Source organism: Hesperophylax consimilis, chromosome 23 (assembly GCF_061612785.1).
Source record: "Hesperophylax consimilis isolate HC1 chromosome 23, BYU_Hcon_1.0, whole genome shotgun sequence".
NCBI lineage: Eukaryota > Metazoa > Arthropoda > Insecta > Trichoptera > Limnephilidae > Hesperophylax > Hesperophylax consimilis.
The window spans coordinates 11,001,789-11,029,192 of NC_142858.1; the positions used below are offsets into that span (position 1 = coordinate 11,001,789).

General features: G+C 35.2%; 1 protein-coding gene across 1 annotated transcript in view; it reads right to left on the bottom strand.

Moving 5' to 3' along the window:
• Window positions 1-27,404, bottom strand: part of Abl (tyrosine-protein kinase Abl) — a 96,167-nt gene that overhangs the window by 5,087 nt on the left and 63,676 nt on the right. The window contains exons 3-10 of the mRNA XM_089646023.1: window positions 12,284-12,483; window positions 11,087-11,437; window positions 10,184-10,467; window positions 4,732-5,008; window positions 4,143-4,293; window positions 3,695-3,893; window positions 2,352-2,446; window positions 764-924 (exon numbers count right to left, since the gene is read on the bottom strand). Of these exons, the coding sequence (XP_089502149.1) occupies window positions 764-924; window positions 2,352-2,446; window positions 3,695-3,893; window positions 4,143-4,293; window positions 4,732-5,008; window positions 10,184-10,467; window positions 11,087-11,437; window positions 12,284-12,483 (1,718 nt within the window). The remainder of the gene's footprint in view (window positions 1-763; window positions 925-2,351; window positions 2,447-3,694; window positions 3,894-4,142; window positions 4,294-4,731; window positions 5,009-10,183; window positions 10,468-11,086; window positions 11,438-12,283; window positions 12,484-27,404) is intronic.

The window sequence follows — 27,404 nt, forward strand, 5'->3', positions numbered from 1 at the left end:
TGGATTGAAGATTTTAACAAAGAATGTGAACGCTTCCAAATCAACGAAGACAAAAAGAAAATTGAAATTTTAAAACATTTTTTGGAATACGCCGGCGTAGAGTGGTACAGCTGCATGCTAATGAAACTTACAGTGGAATCGGAGTGGGACACATGGGAGAAAAAAAATTGTGATACGTTTGCAAACAAAGGATGGTCACCCATTAGATATGCTCTTGCCTTTAAATATCAAGCAGGTTCGTTGCTCGAGTATGCTTTAAAAAAAGAAAAATTATTGCTGGAAGTAAGGAAATCAATTGATACTGGGACACTTATCGACCTCATAGCATTTGGCTTACGCTTGGCTCGCGCTTTTTTTCTCATATCTATACGCAGCATAAGGAAACAACTAAATAATTTAATGCAAACATTCCAAGACCTAGAAATTGTGGATGTATTGTCTATAGATAATAACCTAAGTACGAAGGTAACTGTATTATTACATTTATTAATGTTACTTGTAGAAATGCTCAGTTGCTCAAATTTGGCAGTTGATCTCAATAATTCTTACAGCCTTTGTGTGGTTTCACCAATTTTACTTTTTTATATTAATTCAACGCAGCCCTGAGGGCCCATTCACCTTTAGGAATACCGTACAGTTGGTCAGAGGGTAAGGAATGGAAGAAGTGAACCACAGTCTCAAATGTCAATTGTGAAGGGACCAATGTTGCACCGTTGGTTAAATTGTTATTGATCAATAGCGCTAGTTATTAAATAATTAATACCTTTTGCGTGATATCCTTTGGCGGGTAAGTGCGGGCCCTACGCTTGACCGGCTTCACAACCCCGTCTGCCCCTCCAATGGACTCAGTGTCAGTGTCCGGTGTCTGCTCAGGTAACGAACCATCAGAAGACGCAGCCTTTCCACACTGGGCCCATTTGCTCCCTGTTGTATAAAAATGCACGATGATTCATCTTTGCAACAGGCAATGGAACATTTCTAATCGTTTGACTTCACTTCACATTTATTGATTGAGGTTTTTTTACTGAACACATTTGATACATGAAAAAATGCACATAATAAAGCCAAATGTAAACATCAATATGTATAACCATAATATATGACATATATGTGCCCCAGTCAATATTAGTTTCTTAAGTAGGCTGTTCCAAGAAACTAATCATAACAATAATATTGGCTGATTAGCATAGTGCTGTTCTAAACGTAAATCCCCTCAAGGGCACTGTGATGTGCATAATTAAGATTTGTTACATATTTTAAAAATTTCATTACTTGGTACAAAATATCAATAGACGAGAAATGAAATAAAAGCCAAGATTTTTTTTTTTATTATTTTAATATAGATCATAGTTACATTAATACATAAATTTTTTTGCAAAATATTATATTTAGGTACATAATTGGTCATGTATACCTTATCAGAAAAGAGGAGCTCTTGTGCCTGATAAGGGAGCCACGATTCTTACTTCAGTGATTCAATGTTATGTGTAAAATATAAATATAATATATCCATATATTTTTTTAATATAAGATAAAAGTACTTATAAATTATTATATTTTTGGACCAAAGGACTACACAGTTTCAAATGAAAAGGGATTTTATTATATTAACTCAAACGATTTTTGGCAATCATGCAAAGTTTGCAAAAATGTTTTGAGCAATCGCTTGTCATAATGTGCAGAATTTATAGAATGTAATGGGATAAATGGTGAAATCTAGGTGGTTTCAGTGACTTTAAATCGCAATTTACAACTTTTAATTTACAAATTGAGTTAACTAAGAACGGAAAATAAAAAAAATTATTTTAAAATTACCCAGGAAATAAGTTATGTGTGAGAATAATGATACTTCATTTACAATAACACCGGAAATAAGTCTCAATACATGTACAAGTTGAGCTAGTATAAGTGATAATAAACCCATGTCAGCTAATGAACTAATTTTACAAAAGCTATAGTCAGGTAACTCTAATGTCTCTAAAAAGTAACCAATGCAACTTGAAACACCTAACATAATGCATGACCATGTTGGAAGAACTCGCTAACATTAACAGAATAACCCAAACAGATATCAAGAGACGGGTGGGCTTATGGGCTAGCGAGCAAAGGGGCAGGAACGCCTGGTGGACCTAATCCGGATACAAGGGTACCCCTAGGTGCCTGCCAAATTAAACTCTATATTATAAAGTCAATATTTTAAATGTTCAAAAACACCCAGATTGAGACATTTAAAGGACTCATATACAGTCCAAATACCAAACGAGCCAGATAATCAAAATTCACTGAGTAGCCTAGTAGGACTATTAAAAGGACACCTGAATTTGGGTGTAAAGTTATGAATGCTGACTTACCATTGATATGATCCTCAATTACGGCACTAGGCATGTTGTGATTGTCTTCAGAAGTATACTGCGATTCACGAAATGAACTGCATGATGAAAGTAAACTGAAAGCAAAAAATAATGAGAAAACATTAATTCTCAACAAAATGAGTTTTTTTGTTACATTTTGACATCTTTTCGAGCGAGTAACTGTCAACATATGCTTACAACGCTGTTATGAAATGTAATTCGTTAATAATTAATAAGGAATTATTTTACAATCTGTGAGTCGTTCCCTTTATACTTTAGTACCTAATTATGGGCCGCTATGTTGGAAATATTGTAGTTTTGAGCACCTCAAGGTTGGAGAATTTGGGACTTGCGACAGCAACAAAAGCTACTAGAAGCTAACGAGAACTTAACCCACCTCTTTGGATTTTATTGATGGGCAAGAGAGGTTGATCCTCGACCTACCGGGGAGCATCAGCCACGTGGGAGAGCAGCGGCTATCCTGATTTGCTGACCAGAGCCACAAGAGCCGACCACAACACCATGCCACCTGGGGTTTTGGTGACTCGCATTCCCTGGCCGCGAGCTAACACCCGAGGCTGATCACTTTCAGGTTTTTGTTCTTGATGACACATCCCCATCAGGATGCATCGCCTCGACCACCACCAATGCCATGCTATTACATGTCACACCTCTACAATGTCACTAAAGTGTAAAATCTCTCCAATTCTTACCACTTGCCCTCATTGTAAACTATCTTCTTATCCTGCTATAATTTTAATTAGATTTAGCACAATGCCATTTGTAAAATAGATCTTAAGTTATAAACTTTATGTTCTGTTATCATAATTATTTTAATCGTCTTATTTTTAACTTTCTTTTATTTGCATCCCAGTTCTTCAATGACAAATTATTTTTAATACAGGCCTGCAACCTGAGAATTTATAATAATAGGCACAAAGGCGCCCTAAATAACATTAATTCCTAAAGAATAATCTTGATATTAATGTTGACAATCCACCAGACTGGCAGCATTAAAATCGTTTTAGAAGGCAAACCCACCTTACCTAATATTTGACATATAACATGAGTCCTTTTTTATAACGATTTATGTTTTTGTTCGATAGATTCAAATCTTTCAAATTTTGTGTAAATAGTCTTTAACATTTGTTTTCGAGATATTCCAGAATAATCTCCAATTTTCCCGAGAGCTGTAAAAATATCTGATTCTTGTTTCCCTTGTAATTAAAAATACACTTCATATATTTACAAACATATGGCTCCAAAATCAAGAACTACAAACATAAATCATAATTGCAATTCATTTGTGAGTGTCGCAAATGGTAAATAAAGTGAGACAGTACCTTGTTCTCTTTGGTGGAGTGGGAGCTTGTTTTCCCCTTCTGTTTATTGGTCTCCTCATTTGAACAGGTGGAGGCGTGGCGGGCGCAGTGGCCCGGTCTCCCGCGCCGCGTGCTCGACTAGAAAAGGTGGACATTGGCCCCGTTGGCTGAGGCTCACTGCCCGGTGGGGTGCCTCCTTCCTGCAAGGTCTTCTCTACCTCTGCAAAGATAAGAGGAGGCCAATGTGTAACATGCCTTAGTACACGTATACACTTTTCATGAAACATTTAACCTTAACAAGAGAGCCGTCAAGATTGTTACATAGGTAATGTCCAATACACATTCCAAAATAATTCTCAATTGAAAAATACAATAATGTTCGCACAGCAAGATGAAAAGATCGCAAGGTCTGTGGCGCAATAATAAATAATCAAAAAAACGCAGTAGTTAATAATGCAGGTCAACATACCTTCAGTGATGGAGTTGTCCTGAAACATGTGTTCCAGAGCATGGTGGATTTGCTGGAAGGAGGGCCGGTCTTGGGCGCTCCACTGCCAACAGCCACGCATCAGCTCGTGTACTGCGGGTGGACAGCCTGGGGGACACTCCATTCGGTAGCCCTAAACATTAAGCCACAATCTCATTAAACCTTTTTACATTCAATTTGGGGCAGATTTGCAGATTCTGTTTCCTTTCCATTAGCATTTGCAAACTTCAAATATAGATAATTGCAAGTAAATAAAACTCCCACTAAGCCAAACATCTAGTTATAGTTATATGCATCAAATCTAGAATGTAGAAAACATTTGCCTCAATGTCTCAACAAGTGCACCAACTCCATGCTTTTGAGCATCACTTAGCATGAATGGAATCATGAACAAGAAATGGCTGTCTTTGCACGTGTACTTGTTTAAATGGATTACATAAACTTACACTTGGCAGGACAGTACATAGAGTCGCCCAAAAGGAGAAACTTTTCAGAGGTTATTGTACTGATTACACAATCTCGCTGGAATAACAATAATATATTTTATAATCTAACTGAATTGTTTATTTACCTTTTCCAACATATGGTAGACGTCAGTCAGGTCGACCCCGGGGTACGGTGACATGCCATACGTGGCAATTTCCCACAGCAGGATGCCGAAGGCCCACACGTCGGACTTGGTGGAGAACTTGTTGTAGGCCAGACCCTCAGGCGCCGTCCACTTAATGGGGAACTTGGCACCGGCATGTGCAGTGTACGTGTCATCACGCATCAGTCGCGCCAGCCCAAAGTCTGCCACCTTGACCAGATGATTCTCTCCCACCAGACAGTTACGTGCCGCCAGATCCCTGTTTCCAAAGAAAACCTAACATGTTTTAAAAGTTCTCGCAAAAGGTGAGCCATGGACTTGCATCAATTACATTTGGTATGTAACAAAAAATTCATATTTCAAAACATTTTTGAAGATCTCTTACATCATTGACATTTTGCGACGAAATGAAAAACCTGGCAGAAAATCAATAAATTAAGAGTTTAACAAAATAACCATTTAAAAGTTCTCGCAAGAAGTCCACTAATCAATAGTGGCAGCTAGTGACTTTTGAGCATGCTTGATTCATCATAATTTGTGCATCAAATGCTACGCACATAAATCTGTATAAAAAAAGTTAAAACTGCCAAAATAAATTAAAAGTGTGCCCCTTACTTTATACGTAAAGAAAAGTGAGAGGTATAACAATTTATGAAAATATGGAAGATTAAAAAGGTTCTGTGTGCAATGTTCCAGATGCAAAATAATATTTTCTGAAAAATGTTAACTGATTAAAAATTACTGTTTTTTCAATCAGAATTTTTAATCGGCCACTAAATATTCATTTACACAGGAACAAGTCGTATTATTACGATTTTACTTTGAATACCTACCTGAATCAGCCGAGAAACTTGACATTTGGTCTAATTTTATTTTTATATAAATTTAGAATTATGTGGAATTTGGTTAATTTGTAATTAGGTTTTTATGTCCTGTAGATTTCCAACTGACAAAGTTCTTGTATATCTACATAATTATTCATATAATTTTTTGTATTCAATTCAATTTTTTTTTGTACACTTTCATGGGTATTTCAACCTGAAAACATAGTTGCAAACATACCATTGATTTATGGATAGTAAATCAATGATATTATTGCAAAAATATATTGTTCAAATGTGATTTTATGAACATAAAAATTAATGAGCTTAAATGTCAAACAAAACAGAATTAATCAAATGACAGAAGAACTAAATTGGATTCTGATAAAAAAGAGACAGCTGTATAATGTGTCATTTTTTATACATAAAATTATGAATAACCAAATGCAAAATACTTTAGGGATGAAATATTTTTTAGTAAAAATATACATAATTATGAAACCAGAAATGTAAATAGAATTAGATTGCCGCATATGAGAATATGAGTCCCAGATCTGCTTAATGGGATAAAAATGTAATGTATGTACCTGAAAGCCTGAAGAATGAATGTATTTAAAAAATGTTGTAATGTTGTAAAAAACAATGAAATGTAACCATGTACATATTAGTTTATACAGGTAAAATGTTACATAATGTCAAGTTTGCCAAGTTTCATTTTTTTGCTATAGAAATGGGTTTTAATCACAAACTACAATTTTAGCAATCATTGTGATATGCTTGATGGGAAATATAACAAACTGTGTTCAATACCCATATCTATTATTTTTATTAATTATTAAACTTATGTTTATCAACAGGTAACAAAGATTTAGATATGTAATTTGTAACACTTAAGGTTAAACGCAACGCTCATTGTATTCTACGTGTTCACAGATGGCGTTAATTAATTAATTTTGTTTAAATACGCTTTTGCAAGGTATTGCTTTACAATATTAAGACAAATCATTTGTTTGCGCCCGTATATACGCAATATGAATATGAATCAATAGTTTTGTTCGTTTAAAGACTTAATTCTTTCGAGAAAGGCACACAAATACAATATTTTACCGACGATTCAATCCAATATTGTATTTGTATGCCTTTCTCGATAGAATTGAGTTTTTATATGGACAAAACTATTTATTTATATTCATATTGCGTATATGAGGGCGCAAACAAATAATTTGTCTTAATACTGTAAAGCAATACCTTGCAAAAGCGTATTAAACAAAATTAATTAATTAACGCCATCTGTGAACACGTAGAATACAACGAGCGTTGCGTTTAACCTTAAGATCAGATTGTCTCAAGATTAATGGTAAAAGTTGGTATTATACCAAAATATATCTGTAATAATATAAAACCAAAATATAAACTGCAACATGGACTATTTCAGGAAGCAATAGCCCATGCAAGCAATTGTAGAATTTATAAAATAAAATATTTCCTTCCTAAGTTCTTTAAAATTAATCACATCATTAACCAATTCGCTTCTGTATTCAACACTGGCACACAAATAAGGGTTGGTACCTGAGCCCATTCCCTAAAGTGCGTTAGTGCAGTGAACTCAAAATATAATCCATAAAAAAAAGATAAACCTGCATTACAAACTTTAAACAGAGCGTGATTAAAAATCAACCCGTCCAAATAATATTTCCCAATAGCGAGTCCGGACTATGAATCCTATTTGTGCATTATGAATGTCAGCCACTATGTCACTTCCTGTTCTAATACTAGTGGCGCCAGAGCAGTAGACGTGCATTGCTTGGGTTTTTATTAGGTAACCATATGGGCAGCAATTATGAGACTTTTTGATAACAAATTTGATTAGTTGTAAACGGATATATTAATTTATGTGAACATATTCAAGTTACAGCAGTAGTTTTGCCACAAACTTCACGCTCAACAATGGCTTTGCACATGGAGCGGTGACAGAGTTTTACATAGTTGGGTACTTAATTTTAAACCTCAAACTTCTGACGTGTGGTGACGGGTGCCTTTCTGGATTCCTATTGGCGGCCCAAATTACATCATGCGATTAACTTTGCAGGGTTAACTTTGCACTCTGACTGTAATTAACTCACATAATTTTAAAATTGTTATTTTTGGAGCAAGGCATACTAGTCTATCGAAGTGAGGGAACAATCGTAATTCGATGGGGAGTTGTGAAAATTAAACTGGGCCTACTCGGGCCATATTCGTCTTGCAAATTTGTATGACATGCCAAATCCAGAAGTTGATGTATAGATTTCTATATCCCATTTGAGAGGTTTTAAAAGTTTGGCGGTAAAACTATCATAGACCAAAACTTATGTCAAAATATATCTGAATACTTTTTTCAACAAAGTCATAAAATGTATGATTCTGTTGAAGCAGATTATGTACTACAGTTAGAAAGTAGATAAACAAACCTTAATTTGCCTGTAACTATGCAGAACGCAACCAACTATAGAATTACAATATAAGGATGAGCTTAGATATTGAGTCATTAAGGTTGTTTCCTTTCAACGCATTCTGCACTTCACTGTACACGTCAGAACTGTGGGTAGATTACACTGCATCTCAATGGCACAAGCTAAAAGTCGCTTACTGTAACGCTTACTGCTAACTGTTCGTATACCGAGATACTGCAATGCTACGGAAATGTTCCTGGAGGGACGAGTGCACTCTTTCAGAGCGCTTCTCCGCCACCACATGGGAAAGTTGTGGAAATCAAATAACACTATCGTCTCTGCCATGGTTGCGTGGATGGAGTCCCCACTGATGGCTCTCTGGAGACGGGAGATGTTCAAATATCCTCCATAAACGGCTGCTTGCACATATTTTTCACTTCTATTCCGAATTGCCTATATATATTCTTATTATTATTATTTGTCTGTTATTTTAAAATACAGAATGCATTGCATTGCATTACCCCTGCATACATTCTGGAATGAACTCTTATTATTATTACAGTGCATTTTATCGCTTATAATGTATTTGAACAAATTATCGCATAATACAAAAAATGCACAAGATGTAGTAAAGTCAACACCCATTAGCTCAATTAATCAGTTAAAAGGTTTCAATGCAATTAGGATTATCAAAGGTCGCATGGAACCTTGTTTGCCATTCATTGAGATGACAAAATACTGTGAAAACAAACTAAAATAAGCTTATGTTTATTTTATATGGCAAGTAACTTATATAAACTAAGGCTGTGTTGACTTTACTGAATAGACTAAGCAGACAAATGGTTTATTGAAACACAGGTAGACTTGTAAAAAAAGACTGATTGTAATATTTTTAAAGATCACTATCAAAATATTCAGAAAAGAATAAATAAAAGCTTAAAGTTTACACATATTGAAAATAATAAGACTATTTGGGTTACAAAATGTATTGAATCGCCAGTGGAGTTGTGAAATCTAACATTTTAAAAAACTTCTACATTGCATTACAAACATTCATGGGTGAAAATTATTACTTTTAAAAATGCTGAATGAATTAAGGCAACATCTAACTTGTAACAATCAATTGTAATATAAAAGCAGACAATTCAAACATTACAAAAGAAAAATACAGTGAAATAAACCGCTCGCAGAGAGAGCCGCATGCTCTACTATTATCTTGGCTTTGTTTTCACAAACCCCCATGAATTTTACTTTACAAGTCAGTGAGGATATCAGAAAGTGCAGTGAAATAAAGACTTGGAGTATTAAATAGCAGAGCATTCCAATAGGCATTAAATATAAATATATAAGGCAGAAAGGGTTACCACAAATGATACATACAAGTAAATGTTACAAATCAGTCGCAACCTTTATATTAAAGGTAAGTTTTAATAAATTTGGTTTAATTATTTTATCTTAAAAAAATAACACAATATTGTCCACCCATTTTAGAGATGTGCAGATGTGAAATGATGCACAATAAAGACATTTTGCTTGAGTAAAATTGGATTGGCAAACATATTGAAAACTGCAATGAATAAAAGCTCTGATGAATGTAGTAGAAACATAATTTGGCTGTCACTTCAAATCAAATTGATTTAAATTGAAGACTGCAATAATTGAACAACCTATGAGTGCATGATGTCAAATAAAAAATTCATGGTTAATTGGGAGTACTCAAAGTATATTCACAGATAGAACTCAAATCTTGTGAACATAAAGCATTGTAAATTGTGCTTTCAAAATACAAAAGAAAGTAATTATGAAGGACCAGAATATGTCCATAGTTTCTAAGTTAAAATTTGGAAAGAACAATGTATTTGTTTGGAATGTCATCTTCTTTTTAGCAAAGCTACTTAAATTGACATAACCAAGGACAAATAAACAGTGAATATACAATTTTGGACTAGGATGAATAACAGCCACCAACAATCCTTGCAGGGAATATTTTGAATATTTATTCGCAGTTGGTTAAAAAGCCTTCAATGCCTCGAACTTAATGAACAAATAAAATAACAAGAAAAACAAAAATGTCACAAAAAGGTCAGTATTGGATGGCCATTCAAAATTATGCCTGAGTCGTTAGCGACGGGGTATTATAATAAATTATTATTTAAAATTAAAGTAGCAATGTTAACAAACCTGTGGATGAAACTTCTACTTTCGAGATAGCTCATCCCGCTGGCGATTTGCGTGGCCATGTACATGAGCACGACGGCAGTGATGTGCTCACGGTTGCCATTGCGCAAGTAGTCCAGCAGGTTGCCCTTGCTCATGAACTCGGTGATGATGTAGAAGGGGGGCTCGCGCGTGCACACACCCAGCAGCTGCACGAGGTTCGGGTGCTTCATCTCCTTCATGATGGCCGCCTCCTCCAGGAAGTCCTTCAGCGCCATGGTGTCCTCTTTAAGGGTCTTGACGGCAACCTGGAATTATAAGTAAAGAATTTATCAATATATTTGACTTGATAATTTATTTATTTTATTGTTTTTGCTCTAAACACAGGAGTTCCTTTTGAGACAGGCACAATATATCACCCATGTAATGGAATTAATAAAGATTAAAGATTAAAGAAATAAAAAATAGACAAAGCAACAATGTTACTCGACAACTGAAAAGACAACCAATGTTGAATGTAGTTGTTTCATATTTACATATGAAAGTGTGGTTGAAATCATGATGAAAAGTGTTACAGTTTGCATTTCGCTTTATCCCTTTTCATGAAGTTATATTACACAATGAACGATCTAAAAAGGTTTTACAGAAAGTTAATTAAGGTAAACTAACGGCCTCTTTTTCTATTTTCTCTCTCGATAGGTCATACCCACATCATTAGTCTGTGGTAAGCCCCACAGCTTATATTTTTAAGTTGATGTGTAAAGCAGTGACAAGAATGTTCTTGAGAAAACAAACGGATCAATCATTTAATAAGAAATGGCAATGAAAGGAAAGAATGGGTTAGAAATAACAATAGAGTTAGGATATTTCATCAATAAAACCCTGCTGGGTATGAACGGACTCTCTACTGCTTTAACGTGAACTCACTGTCATATTGTAGCGTTTCCACACTGCTTCATACACGTCTCCATACTGCCCGCCGCCGAGCTTGTGTCGCATCACAATGTCTGTCCTGTCTATCTCCCACTCGTCGGGTTCGGGGCTGAGCGGGAAGACCGTGGGCTTGTTGTGCTTGGGTGCTGGGTACAGCAGCTGTGTGATGAGACCGTCGCCGAGCTGAGAGTGGTGGTGCACCAGTTCGGCGAGTGTGCCGAACTTGCTCTCAGCTGTCACAAAGCACTTGCCCTCAGAGTCCTCGTTGATGCGGTAGTGATAAACGCGGCCCTCATAGCGGAGAGAGATACTGCGCTGGCCGGGACTGGATTCAGACTCTCGTACCTGAAATCAATTTTATTAAATTGTTAGTTTCTGACTGTAGAAAATGGCACATTTTATTTCTGTAAATGGTGGAGAATGATTATGGACAGAAAAATGTCTTCAACTCTTGATCCAATGAGGTCTTAGATATACCGGTGGGTGCAACACTCGGCTGGCAATCAGGCAGGTTAACTTTGATACCCCCAGTCGGTACATACTGACTTACTTCCTTAACAGAAAAAGTTACGCTTAGTGAAAAGGTTGTACTATAAAAAATAGCCATTTGGTAATGCCTTTTTAAATATATACATTTATGCTTTTAATATCTAAAATTAAATAAATTCGGGTGAGATTATTACAAAATAATAAGTTATAATGTATTATTCCTAGTGAGTTTTCTAATTTATGAAAATTGTCATTTTCTGGAATATCTCTTTCAGCATTGTACGAATAGCTTTCGGTCTTTGTCAGTTAAATAAATATTTTAAAGCTCTATTGATCATTTGGAAATTACGTTGAGAGCTCAAAACAGCTGCATTAACCAACAAAATTCACAGAAAAAGTTGTAATGAAAGTCGCCATTGGAAAGTATTTACGGTTTCATACACACAGATTTTATGCTTTAAAGTTAACATTAATCTTTTATGTTTCTGTGAAGTAACTAACTAACCAATCAGTTTTTTTCCCACTGGGGGGTAGGCAGAGAGGATAGACTCTCACATAACTCTCTCGGCACACACTCCTTGCTTCAGTCACATTCATACATCGTCTCAAAAATACTCTTCTGTTATTCTGACTCTTGACATGACCCGACTCAAGTATGTGATTCTCTTGATCGTGCCATGTCTTCAAAAGGAGTTTGTTTACCAGGAAGCTGCCGTTGATGCCCGAGCTGAGCAGGTACTCGGCGGCATTACGGGAGATGGGGCCGTGGTACCAGGAGTGCTTCTCCAGCGAGTTGACGGGCGTCACATAGTTGGAGGGCACCCAGCCCATCTGGCCAGCGGAGGAGTGTGCTTCGCACCACTCGCCGCTCTTGTTGTAGCTCAGGATGCGCACTTGCTCGCCTGAGGGAGTCAAACAAATCATTATTTAAAACATGTATTTATTAATTGGAACCTCATCAAACGGCCACGGATAGATCCTATAAAGTGGCAAGGGTCTTCCATGTCAAGGAATTTACAAGGTGTGTTTACACTTTGCAACCAGGATGTTAGGTTGTATACTACTTCTGATATTGATAATGCAATATCTGCAGAATTACTCCATTCAAGGAATACTGCTTTCTTCCATATTATTATTTTTTTAAATGGACAATGTGAGGTACTTAATCCAAGGTCGGTAGCGTGGTAGGACAGTAATTGCTCAAAAAAATTTCCTAAATCATTTAAAGATGCTACTGATGCGTACTACCAATAGTACAGGAGACACGATAAATTTAGTGAAAATCATTAAGCTAAGGTAATACATATTTGCTACATATTTTTCTCGGAGTTAAAATTTCTACATAGGTACATAATTTTATTACTTATGTTTAGTTAAGTTTTACTTTTTCTTCTGATTTTAGATCGAGTGCGGCAATGGTTCTATTTTCCTTTGGTACAATGCAATAAAAATAGTGACAATGTGTCCTCAGTACGGGACCTTCTAGTGACAGGCTAAGAAAATATTCAATATCTGTTTTTATTTGTATCTTATGAATGATGAAAAAAATCTTTGAAACGCATGTATTATACAGATTGTTAAGGTATATACTCGACTTACATTAACCAGTGGTTCCTGACAATGTTTGGAGTAAAAATGTAAAGAAATTTGGGTCTCCGGTGACTTTTTAATGTTTTATTTTTTTTTTTTTAATTCCAAATCCAATTTTCAAAAAGTCATCATTCAGCCAAATAACCACCCAACCCCTCACATCGACCCTAGCCATCCAATTCCTAATGATTTTTTTGATTTTTGTTTTAAAAAAAACATCGAAAATGCCACCAGAGAACAAAATTTCATTTACATTTTTTACTCCAAATATCAAAGGTTAAAGTATTCAAGTACGTCCTTTAACACCATAGATATCCAACTACAAGTATTTAAGTTCAATACTCAAGGTCAAAATGGTTACAAAAAAAATTGAATTCCTTATTGAGGCGGTCATGGCAAAAGTGGTGAAAACTTCAAAAACATCGGGTTGAGATAAAAGTGGAGTACTATGAAGGAGGTTCAAGTAACAGTTGAATAATATTTGTTAAATTAGTTGTAAATATCTTATTTGGTTGAGAGGTTATTGGTTGACTACACTACTTTTGCATTTTGTTAGTGCTTAATATAATCCAATGTCTATTTATGAAAGAGCATGAAGTACACATGTGCATTACATTACTTTAAATAAAAACATTGTTTAGTTAATCAAAAAATATGTAATAATAGTGTGACTTGCAAAAAAAACTGCAAAATGGTAAGACTGATTAAGATTGCAAGGATAATAAACCTTATTGTTATGATCAAGAAAACTATTATGCATTACACATTCTATTGTTGTAAAAAAATCTCTTATAACGGACAATACATTCAGCTTTTCTGATATACATATATCATGTAACAATAATCGCAGTGACAGCAGTTCGTGTTTACACTTTGCTCTTGCAAAAAAACTAAAAAAAACCTCCGAATTCGTGTGCAAACAGTATTTATATGGAAAATTTAAGTGCCAAAAAAGTTTATTTGATAAAACAGTAATAAAATAATACTATTCTAGCGGATTCTAAACATTTTTATCGAAAGTTTTAAAACAACCTAAGATTGTGTGTTTGTTCTCATTGAAATGTCCATCCCACCGATGCCTGATGAATGCTGCCATCGGCGTAAAAAAAGAATGCTGGATAAGATGACGTCCCCATCACAAAAAAAGGCCTCGGGAATGATTTCTCCAGTGGTTGAAGATGAGGAATCTGACGGAGCATCGGACTATTCCGACGTGTCTGAAAATGATAGTGAAATCCCAGTGTCCTCAGTACAGATACTGAACGACACTGAAGCAAGTCTAAGAGCACTCCAAGATGTCCTTGCTGAAAAGCAGTCAAGAGTCTCAAAGGATCAACAACTGCGGATAAGCGCATATGTATCCGCTGTATTCAGATCAGTTTCACAGCTGTTATTGGAACGAGAGGGCTTCAAAGCTGATCTGGCAACAGTCAATGCCAAATTAATAGTGGCAAAGGGAGAGATCGCGATTGAAAAAGCAGAAAACCAACACAGGTTAGAAAAAATATTGCAGTTGGAGTCAGATCTAGGACCAGTGATGCGTAGAGTAGCCGATGCCACGGAAGCAAGCCTATCGTTTGCCGATATTGTGAAAAATGGCCCACAGAAGATGATACCATCAATCAACCGCTCAGGACTTAACGTTGGGACCCCCAAACCTGCTGTATGCATCTTCCCAAAGCTGGATTCTACAAAAGATAGCGACGATACGAAACAGCTACTAAAAGATACATTACGACCATCAGAACTTGGAATCCGTGTGACGGGTATTAGGAGAATCAGAAACAAAGGCGTTGTAATCCATACTGCAACACAAGAAGATCTGGATAAAATACTGAAAACCCCATGTCTAGCAAACTCGGACACTCTAAGCGCTCGATTACCAACAAAACGGCTTCCAAGGGTGATTTTCTTCAACGTTCCTCGTGACCTAACGGACGAGTGCTTCCTAAAAAATGCCTTAGCAGGAGCCCAGGACAAAGCAGGCCTAGATTACGCAGTAAAAAGTTGCAAGCTAAGTCACCTTGCTGGCGCTCGAACTGGATCAACTTGCCACCGGGTCTTCGAGGTTCCTGCCCACATTCGTCACGTGCTGGTGGAGCAGGGGAAAGTCTTTGTGGACTGGAATGTGTGCCGTGTTCGTGACTTCATTGGACTTACAGTGTGCTCCAAGTGCCAAATGATCGGACATTCCTTCAAGTTTTGCAAGGACCAGCAAAGATGTGGACACTGCGCAGGCGAAGGTCACGCCCGGATAAACTGCCCAAAAGCCGCCGCCGAGCCTGTCTGCGCCACCTGTACAAGATTTGGGAAGCCCGCTGCACATCCGACTGGAGACAAGGACTCCTGCCCGGCCTACAAGGCTGCCCTTGCCAAGGACTTTGCAACTATTGATTATGGCGTCTAATTACATTGAAGAAGATGACGAGGTAGATTACGAAAATACTCATAATTTCTGTGATTGGCTAAAGTTTCATAGCAACTACAATATGGAAAATATTAATATTGTTCAGTTGAATGTTAGATCGATTTATAAATACTGGGATACTTTGAATGTCTACTTAAATACTTGTTGGAAGCATATTCATGTGTTAATGTTATGTGAAACGGCTATAACACCGAATCTTGTCTGTCTGTATAATATTCCTGGATTTAATTGTTACAACTATTGCCGAACTAAAAAATCTGGAGGAGGTATATTGCTATATGTTCGAAATGAATTCACATTTCAACAGAAAACAATAGAAACAAATCATTTTGAATGTGTGCTTGGCTCTATGACACTTCCAAACAAGAGTATTTTAAACATCATAGCAATATACCGCCCCCCCAACTCTAGCCAACCACAATTTCTTAATGAAATATCTGCCATTCTGCATACTATAAGCCCCAAAGAAAATGTTTTACTTATAGGAGATATTAATCTAGACTTGTTAAATTGTCAAAACCCTATTATTATGGCATATGAAAATATAATGTCGGATAATTATTTAATCAAATGTATTTGTGACGTAACTAGAGAAGCAGTTTTAGCAGGAAAAGTTACTCGTACTTGTTTAGACCACATATTTGTCCGATTTAACAGTGGATGTAAACAAAGCGATTCTCTTTCCTCATGTGTATGTAATAATATTACTATAGCGGATCACTTTTTAACTGCAGTTAATATTAAATATAGTGCAAGGAAAGAAGCCCCAGAACACGGGGAAAGAATTTCGTTTTTATCGCAAAACAAAATCGACAAAAACATTCATAATTTTAAGTGGCACTCCTTGCTTGAGGAACAAGATTGCAATATACTATATAGTAAAATTAAAAACAACTTTAAGAATTTGTATGAACAGAGTAAAATCGTTATGAATTATAAACCCAAAAAAAGACCTCTGTCAATAAAACCTTGGATAACTTCTAATATCTTAGAAAACATTAAAAAAAAAGATTCATTGTACAGAAGCTGGAAGAATTTTCCTAGCAATCAATTCTTTGAATTGGAATATAAAACTTTCAGAAATAAGGTGACAAAAGAAATTATTAAATGTAAGTCTACCTTTTTTAACAATAAATTTAAAAATTATTTTGGAAATACAAAAAAAACTTGGGATGAAATAAATAAATTATTAGGACGCAAGTCCAAAAGTAGTTGTGACGAAATAATCTCGAAATATATGTTAAATACGAATAATGAAGAAACCGTAGCAGATAAGTTTGTTGAATATTTTACCAATAGTGTTAGCTCTATGATACATAAATGTGATTATTTAGCATCGACCGTCAGGCCGAATGAAGTGCAACATAGTATGTACCTACCCAGAGCTACCTGCCAAGAAATCAATATTATTGTTAGCAAATTAAACAATTCAAAGTCACCGGGGATTGACAACATTCGAATGTTTGACATTTTTTTTTTTTTTTTTTTATATTTATTCACATTTAAACCCGCTAAACTACTTGTGTAGTTTGTCAGCAGGGACATAGAGACAACATTTATACACTCATAAGATACAATTTGAACGGTACATAATTACATAAATTGGTTACATTGCAGAAAAGTTTAAATAGCAGCATAAAAGCCTTATATAATAAGCAAGTAAAAATAAATGTATGAACAAATTAGTATTATCAACATAAAACATAAAAGCCTTATAAAATAAGCAAGTAAAAATAAATGTATGAACAAATTAGTATTATCAACAAGTACATCAATAGTTTCATAAATAGAGGTAGGTAGTCAGGTATTACAAAATAATTGTTTTTCCATTTTCTAAGAATATGAATTCCATTTCAGGGGCATCAGTATAGATCATTATTATCCAATAACCATTTCCTTAGATTATATTTAACATTAGCAGTATACATGTTATTATTTTTAATTGTCATTGGTAATAAGTTAAACATTTTGGGTACTATATAGTTTAAAGTTCTTTCACCATATTTATTAGTACATTTCGGAACTACCAGTCCTTCATTTTGAGTGAATCTTGTGTTATGTTTATGGCAAACTCTTTCCCTATACAATGAATCAGACAATATAACATGTTGACTTACAATATTATAAAACAATAATCCTCTGACAGGTAAAATATTCAGAGACTTGTATATTAATTTAATGTTACTTCTGTGTTGATTGTCATATTTATGGATTAACAATTTTATAATGGAGTTTTGTAATGTTTGTATATAGCTTATATTAGTTTTACAAGAATGTCCCCAAGAAGTAATTCCATAACGTATAGTGGATTCAGCCAGAGATAAGTAGATTACCTTTAAAGTACTTATAGGCACGAAATATTTTATTTTATAAATCCTACCCACAATAGCTCGTAGACGTTTACAAACATTAGCAATTTGTACATCCCATTTCATGTAGCAGTCAATAGTAACACCCAAATATACATAACTTTTGACAAAATCAATGGTTTCACATGAACAGGGCTGTGCAACATTTTTATGTATGCAGTCAAATGTGTGTGTATATAATGAAGGAATTACATTACATCTGGCGTGTGGAGATCTGATGTGCATAATTTTAGTTTTTTTGGCGTTTATAAAGAGGCCTGCATCATGCGACCATTTCAGTAGGGCAATAAAATCATGTTGCATAAGGTTCATTGCAGTAACCAGATCTTTGTGCGATATTACGAGCGCCGTATCGTCTGCATATACAAAATGTTTAACAAATGAAAACAATTTTCTCATAATTGAGACATAAATAATATAAAGGGTTGGCCCTAGAATTGACCCCTGTGCAACACCTGTTGAGATATATTTTCTTTTACTAAATTTTTTAAGAATTTTTACTCTTATTTGTCGATCAGTTAGTAAATTTTTTAATAAAACTAGCAGCTTTCCTCTAATTCCTATTGCCTCCAGTGTTTCTAATAGTTTATTTGTATCAATGGTATCAAATGCCTTAGAGTTATCTATGAATAAAACCAAAACTTGTTTTTTTAGATTTAATTCATAATTTATGTGATTTGAAAATTCCTGAAGCAGCATTTCCGTACTTTTTTTCTTTTGAAATCCATATTGGTTGGGATCCAACAAAGAGAAAGATTCTAGATATTTATTAAGTTTTATGGAAATGTATTTTTCAAGTATTTTTTCTAGGGCTGGCAATATGCTTATTGGCCTATAATTTTGAATATCTGTATGTTTGCCCCCTTTGTAAATTGGCCTAATGATGCTACTTTTTAGTTCATCTGGTATTACTGCTTGCGATAAAATTAAATTGATAAAGTGTGTTATAACAGGCCCTAAAATATTAATATGTGTCTTAATGTCAAACATTCGAATGTTGTCAATCCCCGGTGACTTTGAATTGTTTAATTTGCTAACAATAATATTGATTTCTTGGCAGGTAGCTCTGGGTAGGTACATACTATGTTGCACTTCATTCGGCCTGACGGTCGATGCTAAATAATCACATTTATGTATCATAGAGCTAACACTATTGGTAAAATATTCAACAAACTTATCTGCTACGGTTTCTTCATTATTCGTATTTAACATATATTTCGAGATTATTTCGTCACAACTACTTTTGGACTTGCGTCCTAATAATTTATTTATTTCATCCCAAGTTTTTTTTGTATTTCCAAAATAATTTTTAAATTTATTGTTAAAAAAGGTAGACTTACATTTAATAATTTCTTTTGTCACCTTATTTCTGAAAGTTTTATATTCCAATTCAAAGAATTGATTGCTAGGAAAATTCTTCCAGCTTCTGTACAATGAATCTTTTTTTTTAATGTTTTCTAAGATATTAGAAGTTATCCAAGGTTTTATTGACAGAGGTCTTTTTTTGGGTTTATAATTCATAACGATTTTACTCTGTTCATACAAATTCTTAAAGTTGTTTTTAATTTTACTATATAGTATATTGCAATCTTGTTCCTCAAGCAAGGAGTGCCACTTAAAATTATGAATGTTTTTGTCGATTTTGTTTTGCGATAAAAACGAAATTCTTTCCCCGTGTTCTGGGGCTTCTTTCCTTGCACTATATTTAATATTAACTGCAGTTAAAAAGTGATCCGCTATAGTAATATTATTACATACACATGAGGAAAGAGAATCGCTTTGTTTACATCCACTGTTAAATCGGACAAATATGTGGTCTAAACAAGTACGAGTAACTTTTCCTGCTAAAACTGCTTCTCTAGTTACGTCACAAATACATTTGATTAAATAATTATCCGACATTATATTTTCATATGCCATAATAATAGGGTTTTGACAATTTAACAAGTCTAGATTAATATCTCCTATAAGTAAAACATTTTCTTTGGGGCTTATAGTATGCAGAATGGCAGATATTTCATTAAGAAATTGTGGTTGGCTAGAGTTGGGGGGGCGGTATATTGCTATGATGTTTAAAATACTCTTGTTTGGAAGTGTCATAGAGCCAAGCACACATTCAAAATGATTTGTTTCTCTTGTTTTCTGTTGAAATGTGAATTCATTTCGAACATATAGCAATATACCTCCTCCAGATTTTTTAATTCGGCAATAGTTGTAACAATTAAATCCAGGAATATTATACAGACAGACAAGATTCGGTGTTATAGCCGTTTCACATAACATTAACACATGAATATGCTTCCAACAAGTATTTAAGTAGACATTCAAAGTATCCCAGTATTTATAAATCGATCTAACATTCAACTGAACAATATTAATATTTTCCATATTGTAGTTGCTATGAAACTTTAGCCAATCACAGAAATTATGAGTATTTTCGTAATCTACCTCGTCATCTTCTTCAATGTAATTAGACGCCATAATCAATAGTTGCAAAGTCCTTGGCAAGGGCAGCCTTGTAGGCCGGGCAGGAGTCCTTGTCTCCAGTCGGATGTGCAGCGGGCTTCCCAAATCTTGTACAGGTGGCGCAGACAGGCTCGGCGGCGGCTTTTGGGCAGTTTATCTGGGCGTGACCTTCGCCTGCGCAGTGTCCACATCTTTGCTGGTCCTTGCAAAACTTGAAGGAATGTCCGATCATTTGGCACTTGGAGCACACTGTAAGTCCAATGAAGTCACGAACACGGCACACATTCCAGTCCACAAAGACTTTCCCCTGCTCCACCAGCACGTGACGAATGTGGGCAGGAACCTCGAAGACCCGGTGGCAAGTTGATCCAGTTCGAGCGCCAGCAAGGTGACTTAGCTTGCAACTTTTTACTGCGAAATCTAGGCCTGCTTTGTCCTGGGCTCCTGCTAAGGCATTTTTTAGGAAGCACTCGTCCGTTAGGTCACGAGGAACATTGAAGAAAATCACCCTTGGAAGCCGTTTTGTTGGTAATCGAGCGCTTAGAGTGTCCGAGTTTGCTAGACATGGGGTTTTCAGTATTTTATCCTGATCTTCTTGTGTTGCAGTATGGATTACAACACCTTTGTTTCTGATACTCCTAATGCCCGTCACACGGATTCCAAGTTCTGATGGTCGTAATGTATCTTTTAGTAGCTGTTTCGTATCGTCGCTATCTTTTGTAGAATCCAGCTTTGGGAAGATGCATACAGCAGGTTTGGGGGTCCCAACGTTAAGTCCTGAGCGGTTGATTGATGGTATCATCTTCTGTGGGCCATTTTTCACAATATCGGCAAACGATAGGCTTGCTTCCGTGGCATCGGCTACTCTACGCATCACTGGTCCTAGATCTGACTCCAACTGCAATATTTTTTCTAACCTGTGTTGGTTTTCTGCTTTTTCAATCGCGATCTCTCCCTTTGCCACTATTAATTTGGCATTGACTGTTGCCAGATCAGCTTTGAAGCCCTCTCGTTCCAATAACAGCTGTGAAACTGATCTGAATACAGCGGATACATATGCGCTTATCCGCAGTTGTTGATCCTTTGAGACTCTTGACTGCTTTTCAGCAAGGACATCTTGGAGTGCTCTTAGACTTGCTTCAGTGTCGTTCAGTATCTGGACTGAGGACACTGGGATTTCACTCTCATTTTCAGACACGTCGGAATAGTCCGATGCTCCGTCAGATTCCTCATCTTCAACCACTGGAGAAATCATTCCCGAGGCCTTTTTTTGTGATGGGGACGTCATAATAATAATAATAATAATAATTGGATAATTTGTAGAGCGCCGTTTTTGTGAAAAATCACCTCAAGGGCGCTGTACAATTTATTTCCTAGGATCTACATTTGTTATTTAGAAATGATACCAAAACATACTTACCTGGCAAGTCACTTCCAACAAACACACTTATATTAAAAAGTTTATGTTTATAAAAGATAGAACTGCACGCAGAGGACACTATATCAAAAAACACTGGTCGTCGCATGATCTTAAGTCTGCTATAGTTTTTATTTTAATTTAAATGTATTTTAACTGTCCTAAAAGCCTACAAATTGTTAGTTGTTATCATTTTTATTTATTTATTTTTAATTATTATTTTTATTTATTTGATTTTATTTTTAGTATTTTTTACATTTTGTTAATTTAAATGTAAATTGCCGTCAACTGTGAAAGTGGAGGTTTCTGAAATTATGGATACGACTGTCTGAAAAGGTGCGTTTTAAGTTTAGACCTAAATTCTGTCGAGTCTGCGATCATTCTCAAATCATGTGGCAGTCCATTCCAGGCTTTAGGTCCTGACACGGCAAAAGCACGCTCACCGAACTTAGTATCTGGTGTGCGCTTTGGTTCCTTCAACCTTCCGATAGCTGATGACGTTGCTGACCTAAGGGTTGACTGTCGGGAGTTGGAATCTTCTGGAATACACAATTCTGATAAATAAGCCGGAGCCATTCCGTTAAGTGACTTAAATACCATCCAGCATACCTTGAACTGGATTCTTTCAGGACATTTGAGCCAGTGCAGATTTTTGAGATGCTCTGAAATGTGGGAGTATTTAGATACTCCGGTGATAAGCCTTGCCGCGGCGTTGAAAACGGATTGTAATTTGTTGATTTGACATTTAGGGAGACTTGCATATATTCCGTTGCAATAATCTAGACGTGAAACAACATAGGAATTGACTAGCAATTTAGTCGCCTCTGTTGGCAGGTTTCTCCGCACTGCTTTAATTTGCCTTAATTGAAAGAACCCCGTGCTTACAGTTCTGTTCACCTGAGTTTTAAGGGAAAAATTAGCATCCAGATTGACACCCAGTAATTTGATGCACGTTTTTGGAGTGATGTCACTTCCGGAAATGGTTATTGGGGAGTTTTCAATGTTATGCTGACGTCTGCTTGTAGCAGTCCACAGAAACTCAGTCTTTGTGGGATTCAGTTTCAATCTATTTGAGGTCATCCAGCGAGTAATTGCTTCTATACACTCAGTTATACGAATTTTTAGACTGTTTATTTCTTCTGGTAAGCAGTAAAAATAAACTTGCTGGTCATCAGCGTAGCAGTGAGATAGAAGGCCGAATGATTCTATTATTTTAGCGACATCATTTGTGAAGAGGATGAAGAGTAGTGGGCCCAGAACGGACCCTTGGGGTACTCCAGATGAAAGGGTTGCATAATTTGATTGGTTTTTTCCTACTTTTACGGCTTGTAAACGGTTGGCCAGGTACGATGTCGGCCAGGTACGATGTCAGCCAGGTCTTAACATCACAGTTTAAACCATCTTATCTAGCATTCTTTTTTTACGCCGATGGCAGCATTCATCAGGCATCGGTGGGATGGACATTTCAATGAGAACAAACACACAATCTTAGGTTGTTTTAAAAACTTTCGATAAAAATGTTTAGAATCCGCTAGAATAGTATTATTTTATTACTGTTTTATCAAATAAACTTTTTTGGCACTTAAATTTTCCATATAAATACTGTTTGCACACGAATTCGGAGGTTTTTTTTAGTTTTTTTGCAAGAGCAAAGTGTAAACACGAACTGCTGTCACTGCGATTATTGTTACAATGAAAGACACATATTAATATTTTAGGGCCTGTTATAACACACTTTATCAATTTAATTTTATCGCAAGCAGTAATTTTTTTTTTTTTTTTTTTTATTGTGTTTATTTCTTGCTAGAGCAATCCCGATGAGTAACAGAACTCATTTTAGGACAGGAGGAACTTACAATTCATATGTAGGAGGTAGTAGGAACAATTTTACAACGGTATTTTGATATCAAATATAAGTTTCACATTCAATACAGCATAAAAATTAAAAATTAAAATAATGACACGTTAAGTAGAACAAACAACAAAAGAAAACAAGTACAGAAAGAAAAAAAAAATGGATAAGATACAACAAGAAATGACAACACAGTTACATATTTTCATTTTTAAATGTAGTTAAAAAATATTCTTTTAAAGCATTGCTTTGCAATTTTTTATTATGGTGGATGTGTTTGTACATATCTGGAAGCGAATTATATAGTGTATAGGCAATATAGTTCAGTGATTTTAACCCATATTTTGTAGTGTGTGTTTGAGGAATGCGGATTTTATTGTTATTTCGAGTATTGTGGTTGTGGATGTCTTGATTGTAAAGTGGCTTGATGTTGGTGTGAGTTGATTTTTGGGTAATTTGTAGGATGGTGCTTGTGATTTCATATTTAGGAAGGATTGTAATTGGAAGGATACCAGAAACTGAATAGATGTCCCTAACATGAGTGTCCCATGGAAGTTCAAACACATTTCTGAGAGCTCGGTTTTGAACCACCTGCAGGTCAGCTATCAATTTCTTTGAGGCAAAACCCCAGATACAGCAGAGATAGGAAAGGTGTGAATGTACCATGGCATAGTATACTGAAGTTAGTAAAGGAATGGGTAGTAATCCTTGAAGCCTATATAGTACACCAGTTATAGGGGTAATTTTCTCTTTTATATGATTTATATGGAGATCCCACGAGAGTTGGGAATCTACGATCAGACCCAAATATTTTGTATTCATTTTCTTTTCGAGGCAGTTGTCTCCAATTTTAATATCGAGGCTGAAATTTTTCTTGTTACCGAAAAGTATATAATGGGTTTTTTTTACGTTAAGAGTTAGTTTGTTTATTCTCAACCAGTTTGTGAGATGGGAAATATCAGCATTCATCTCCGTTTCAAGCTCCGCTAGGATGAGTTTATTGTAAAAAATTACCGTATCGTCAGCATACAGTTGTATAGTTCCTTTAATACCCCACTTTGTTATGTCATTCACGTAGATTAGGAATAGCAACGGTCCAAGAATTGATCCCTGTGGTACTCCACATGTTATTTTACCTAATTCACTCATTTCTCCTCCAAATTCTACTGCCGAAAAGCGATTTGATAAATAAGATCGGAAAAGCTCCAGAGGTGTACCAACAATACCCAAATGCTTCAGTTTTTCGATCAATACGTTATGATCCACCGTGTCAAACGCCTTCTTTAGATCAATAAATATTGCCGCCGTAAAATCACCGTCATCTATATGTTTCTGCAGATTTGATATAAAATCGAAGGCTGCACATTTAGTGTTAGATCGTCGTCTGAAACCACATTGTTTTGACGTGAGAATTTTGTTGTGTTCGAGATATTTCAATAGTCTTTCTTTAATGACACATTCAAAAATTTTAGAGATAGCTGGAAGTATAGAGATTGGACGATAATTTTGGACATTTTTTTTACATTCATCTTTATATACAGGAATAATTTTTGCAATTTTTAGTTTATCTGGAAATATACCCTTTGATAGAGAGAGATTTATTAAGTAAACGAGGTCATCCACCAGTTCCCCCTTGCAGTTTTTGAGAAGGAGAGAGGTTACACCATCGGAACCAGCTGCTGCTTTAGACTTAAGGTTAGATATGATCCGTAAGATTTCCTTTTTATTTGTCCTGATCATGTTAAAAGATTGTTTTTCTTGAGGTTCCGTGTAGATCGTATTTACATCAGTTTTTGAGGTTTTTATGACTGATGCTAAACTTTTCCCAACTGAGAGAAAAAATGTGTTAAATGCAGTTGCAATCTCTTTTGGTCCCTTTACTTCTTTGTCATTTATGAATAGAGATTTACAAGCTATTGTCGGGTTTCGCGAGCTATTTGATAGAATGGAATTGATTGTTTTCCATGTTCGTTGTGGCTTATTAATGTTTTCATTAATCAATTTCGTATAATATTTAGATTTAATGTATCTTCTATAGTTGGTGACAGTATTACGAGCTTTATTTTTTTCTATTGTCAAAGGAATACTTTCTTGATTTTGTTTCCAAAGTTTAAATATACTATTTCGTTTTTTAATAAGTGTATCAAGTTCAGCATCAAACCATGGAGTATTGTTCAGTAATACCAGATGAACTAAAAAGTAGCATCATTAGGCCAATTTACAAAGGGGGCAAACATACAGATATTCAAAATTATAGGCCAATAAGCATATTGCCAGCACTAGAAAAAATACTTGAAAAATACATTTCCATAAAACTTAATAAATATCTAGAATCTTTCTCTTTGTTGGATCCCAACCAATATGGATTTCAAAAGAAAAAAAGTACGGAAATGCTGCTTCAGGAATTTTCAAATCACATAAATTATGAATTAAATCTAAAAAAACAAGTTTTGGTTTTATTCATAGATAACTCTAAGGCATTTGATACCATTGATACAAATAAACTATTAGAAACACTGGAGGCAATAGGAATTAGAGGAAAGCTGCTAGTTTTATTAAAAAATTTACTAACTGATCGACAAATAAGAGTAAAAATTCTTAAAAAATTTAGTAAAAGAAAATATATCTCAACAGGTGTTGCACAGGGGTCAATTCTAGGGCCAACCCTTTATATTATTTATGTCTCAATTATGAGAAAATTGTTTTCATTTGTTAAACATTTTGTATATGCAGACGATACGGCGCTCGTAATATCGCACGAAGATCTGGTTACTGCAATGAACCTTATGCAACATGATTTTATTGCCCTACTGAAATGGTCGCATGATGCAGGCCTCTTTATAAACGCCAAAAAAACTAAAATTATGCACATCAGATCTCCACACGCCAGATGTAATGTAATTCCTTCATTATATACACACACATTTGACTGCATACATAAAAATGTTGCACAGCCCTGTTCATGTGAAACCATTGATTTTGTCAAAAGTTATGTATATTTGGGTGTTACTATTGACTGCTACATGAAATGGGATGTACAAATTGCTAATGTTTGTAAACGTCTACGAGCTATTGTGGGTAGGATTTATAAAATAAAATATTTCGTGCCTATAAGTACTTTAAAGTTAATCTACTTATCTCTGGCTGAATCCACTATACGTTATGGAATTACTTCTTGGGGACATTCTTGTAAAACTAATGTAAGCTATATACAAACATTACAAAACTCCATTATAAAATTGTTAATCCATAAATATGACAATCAACACAGAAGTAACATTAAATTAATATACAAGTCTCTGAATATTTTGCCTGTCAGAGGATTATTGTTTTATAATATTGTAAGTCAACATGTTATATTGTCTGATTCATTGTATAGGGAAAGAGTTTGCCATAAACATAACACAAGATTCACTCAAAATGAAGGACTGGTAGTTCCGAAATGTACTAATAAATATGGTGAAAGAACTTTAAACTATATAGTACCCAAAATGTTTAACTTATTACCAATGACAATTAAAAATAATAACATGTATACTGCTAATGTTAAATATAATCTAAGGAAATGGTTATTGGATAATAATGATCTATACTGATGCCCCTGAAATGGAATTCATATTCTTAGAAAATGGAAAAACAATTATTTTGTAATACCTGACTACCTACCTCTATTTATGAAACTATTGATGTACTTGTTGATA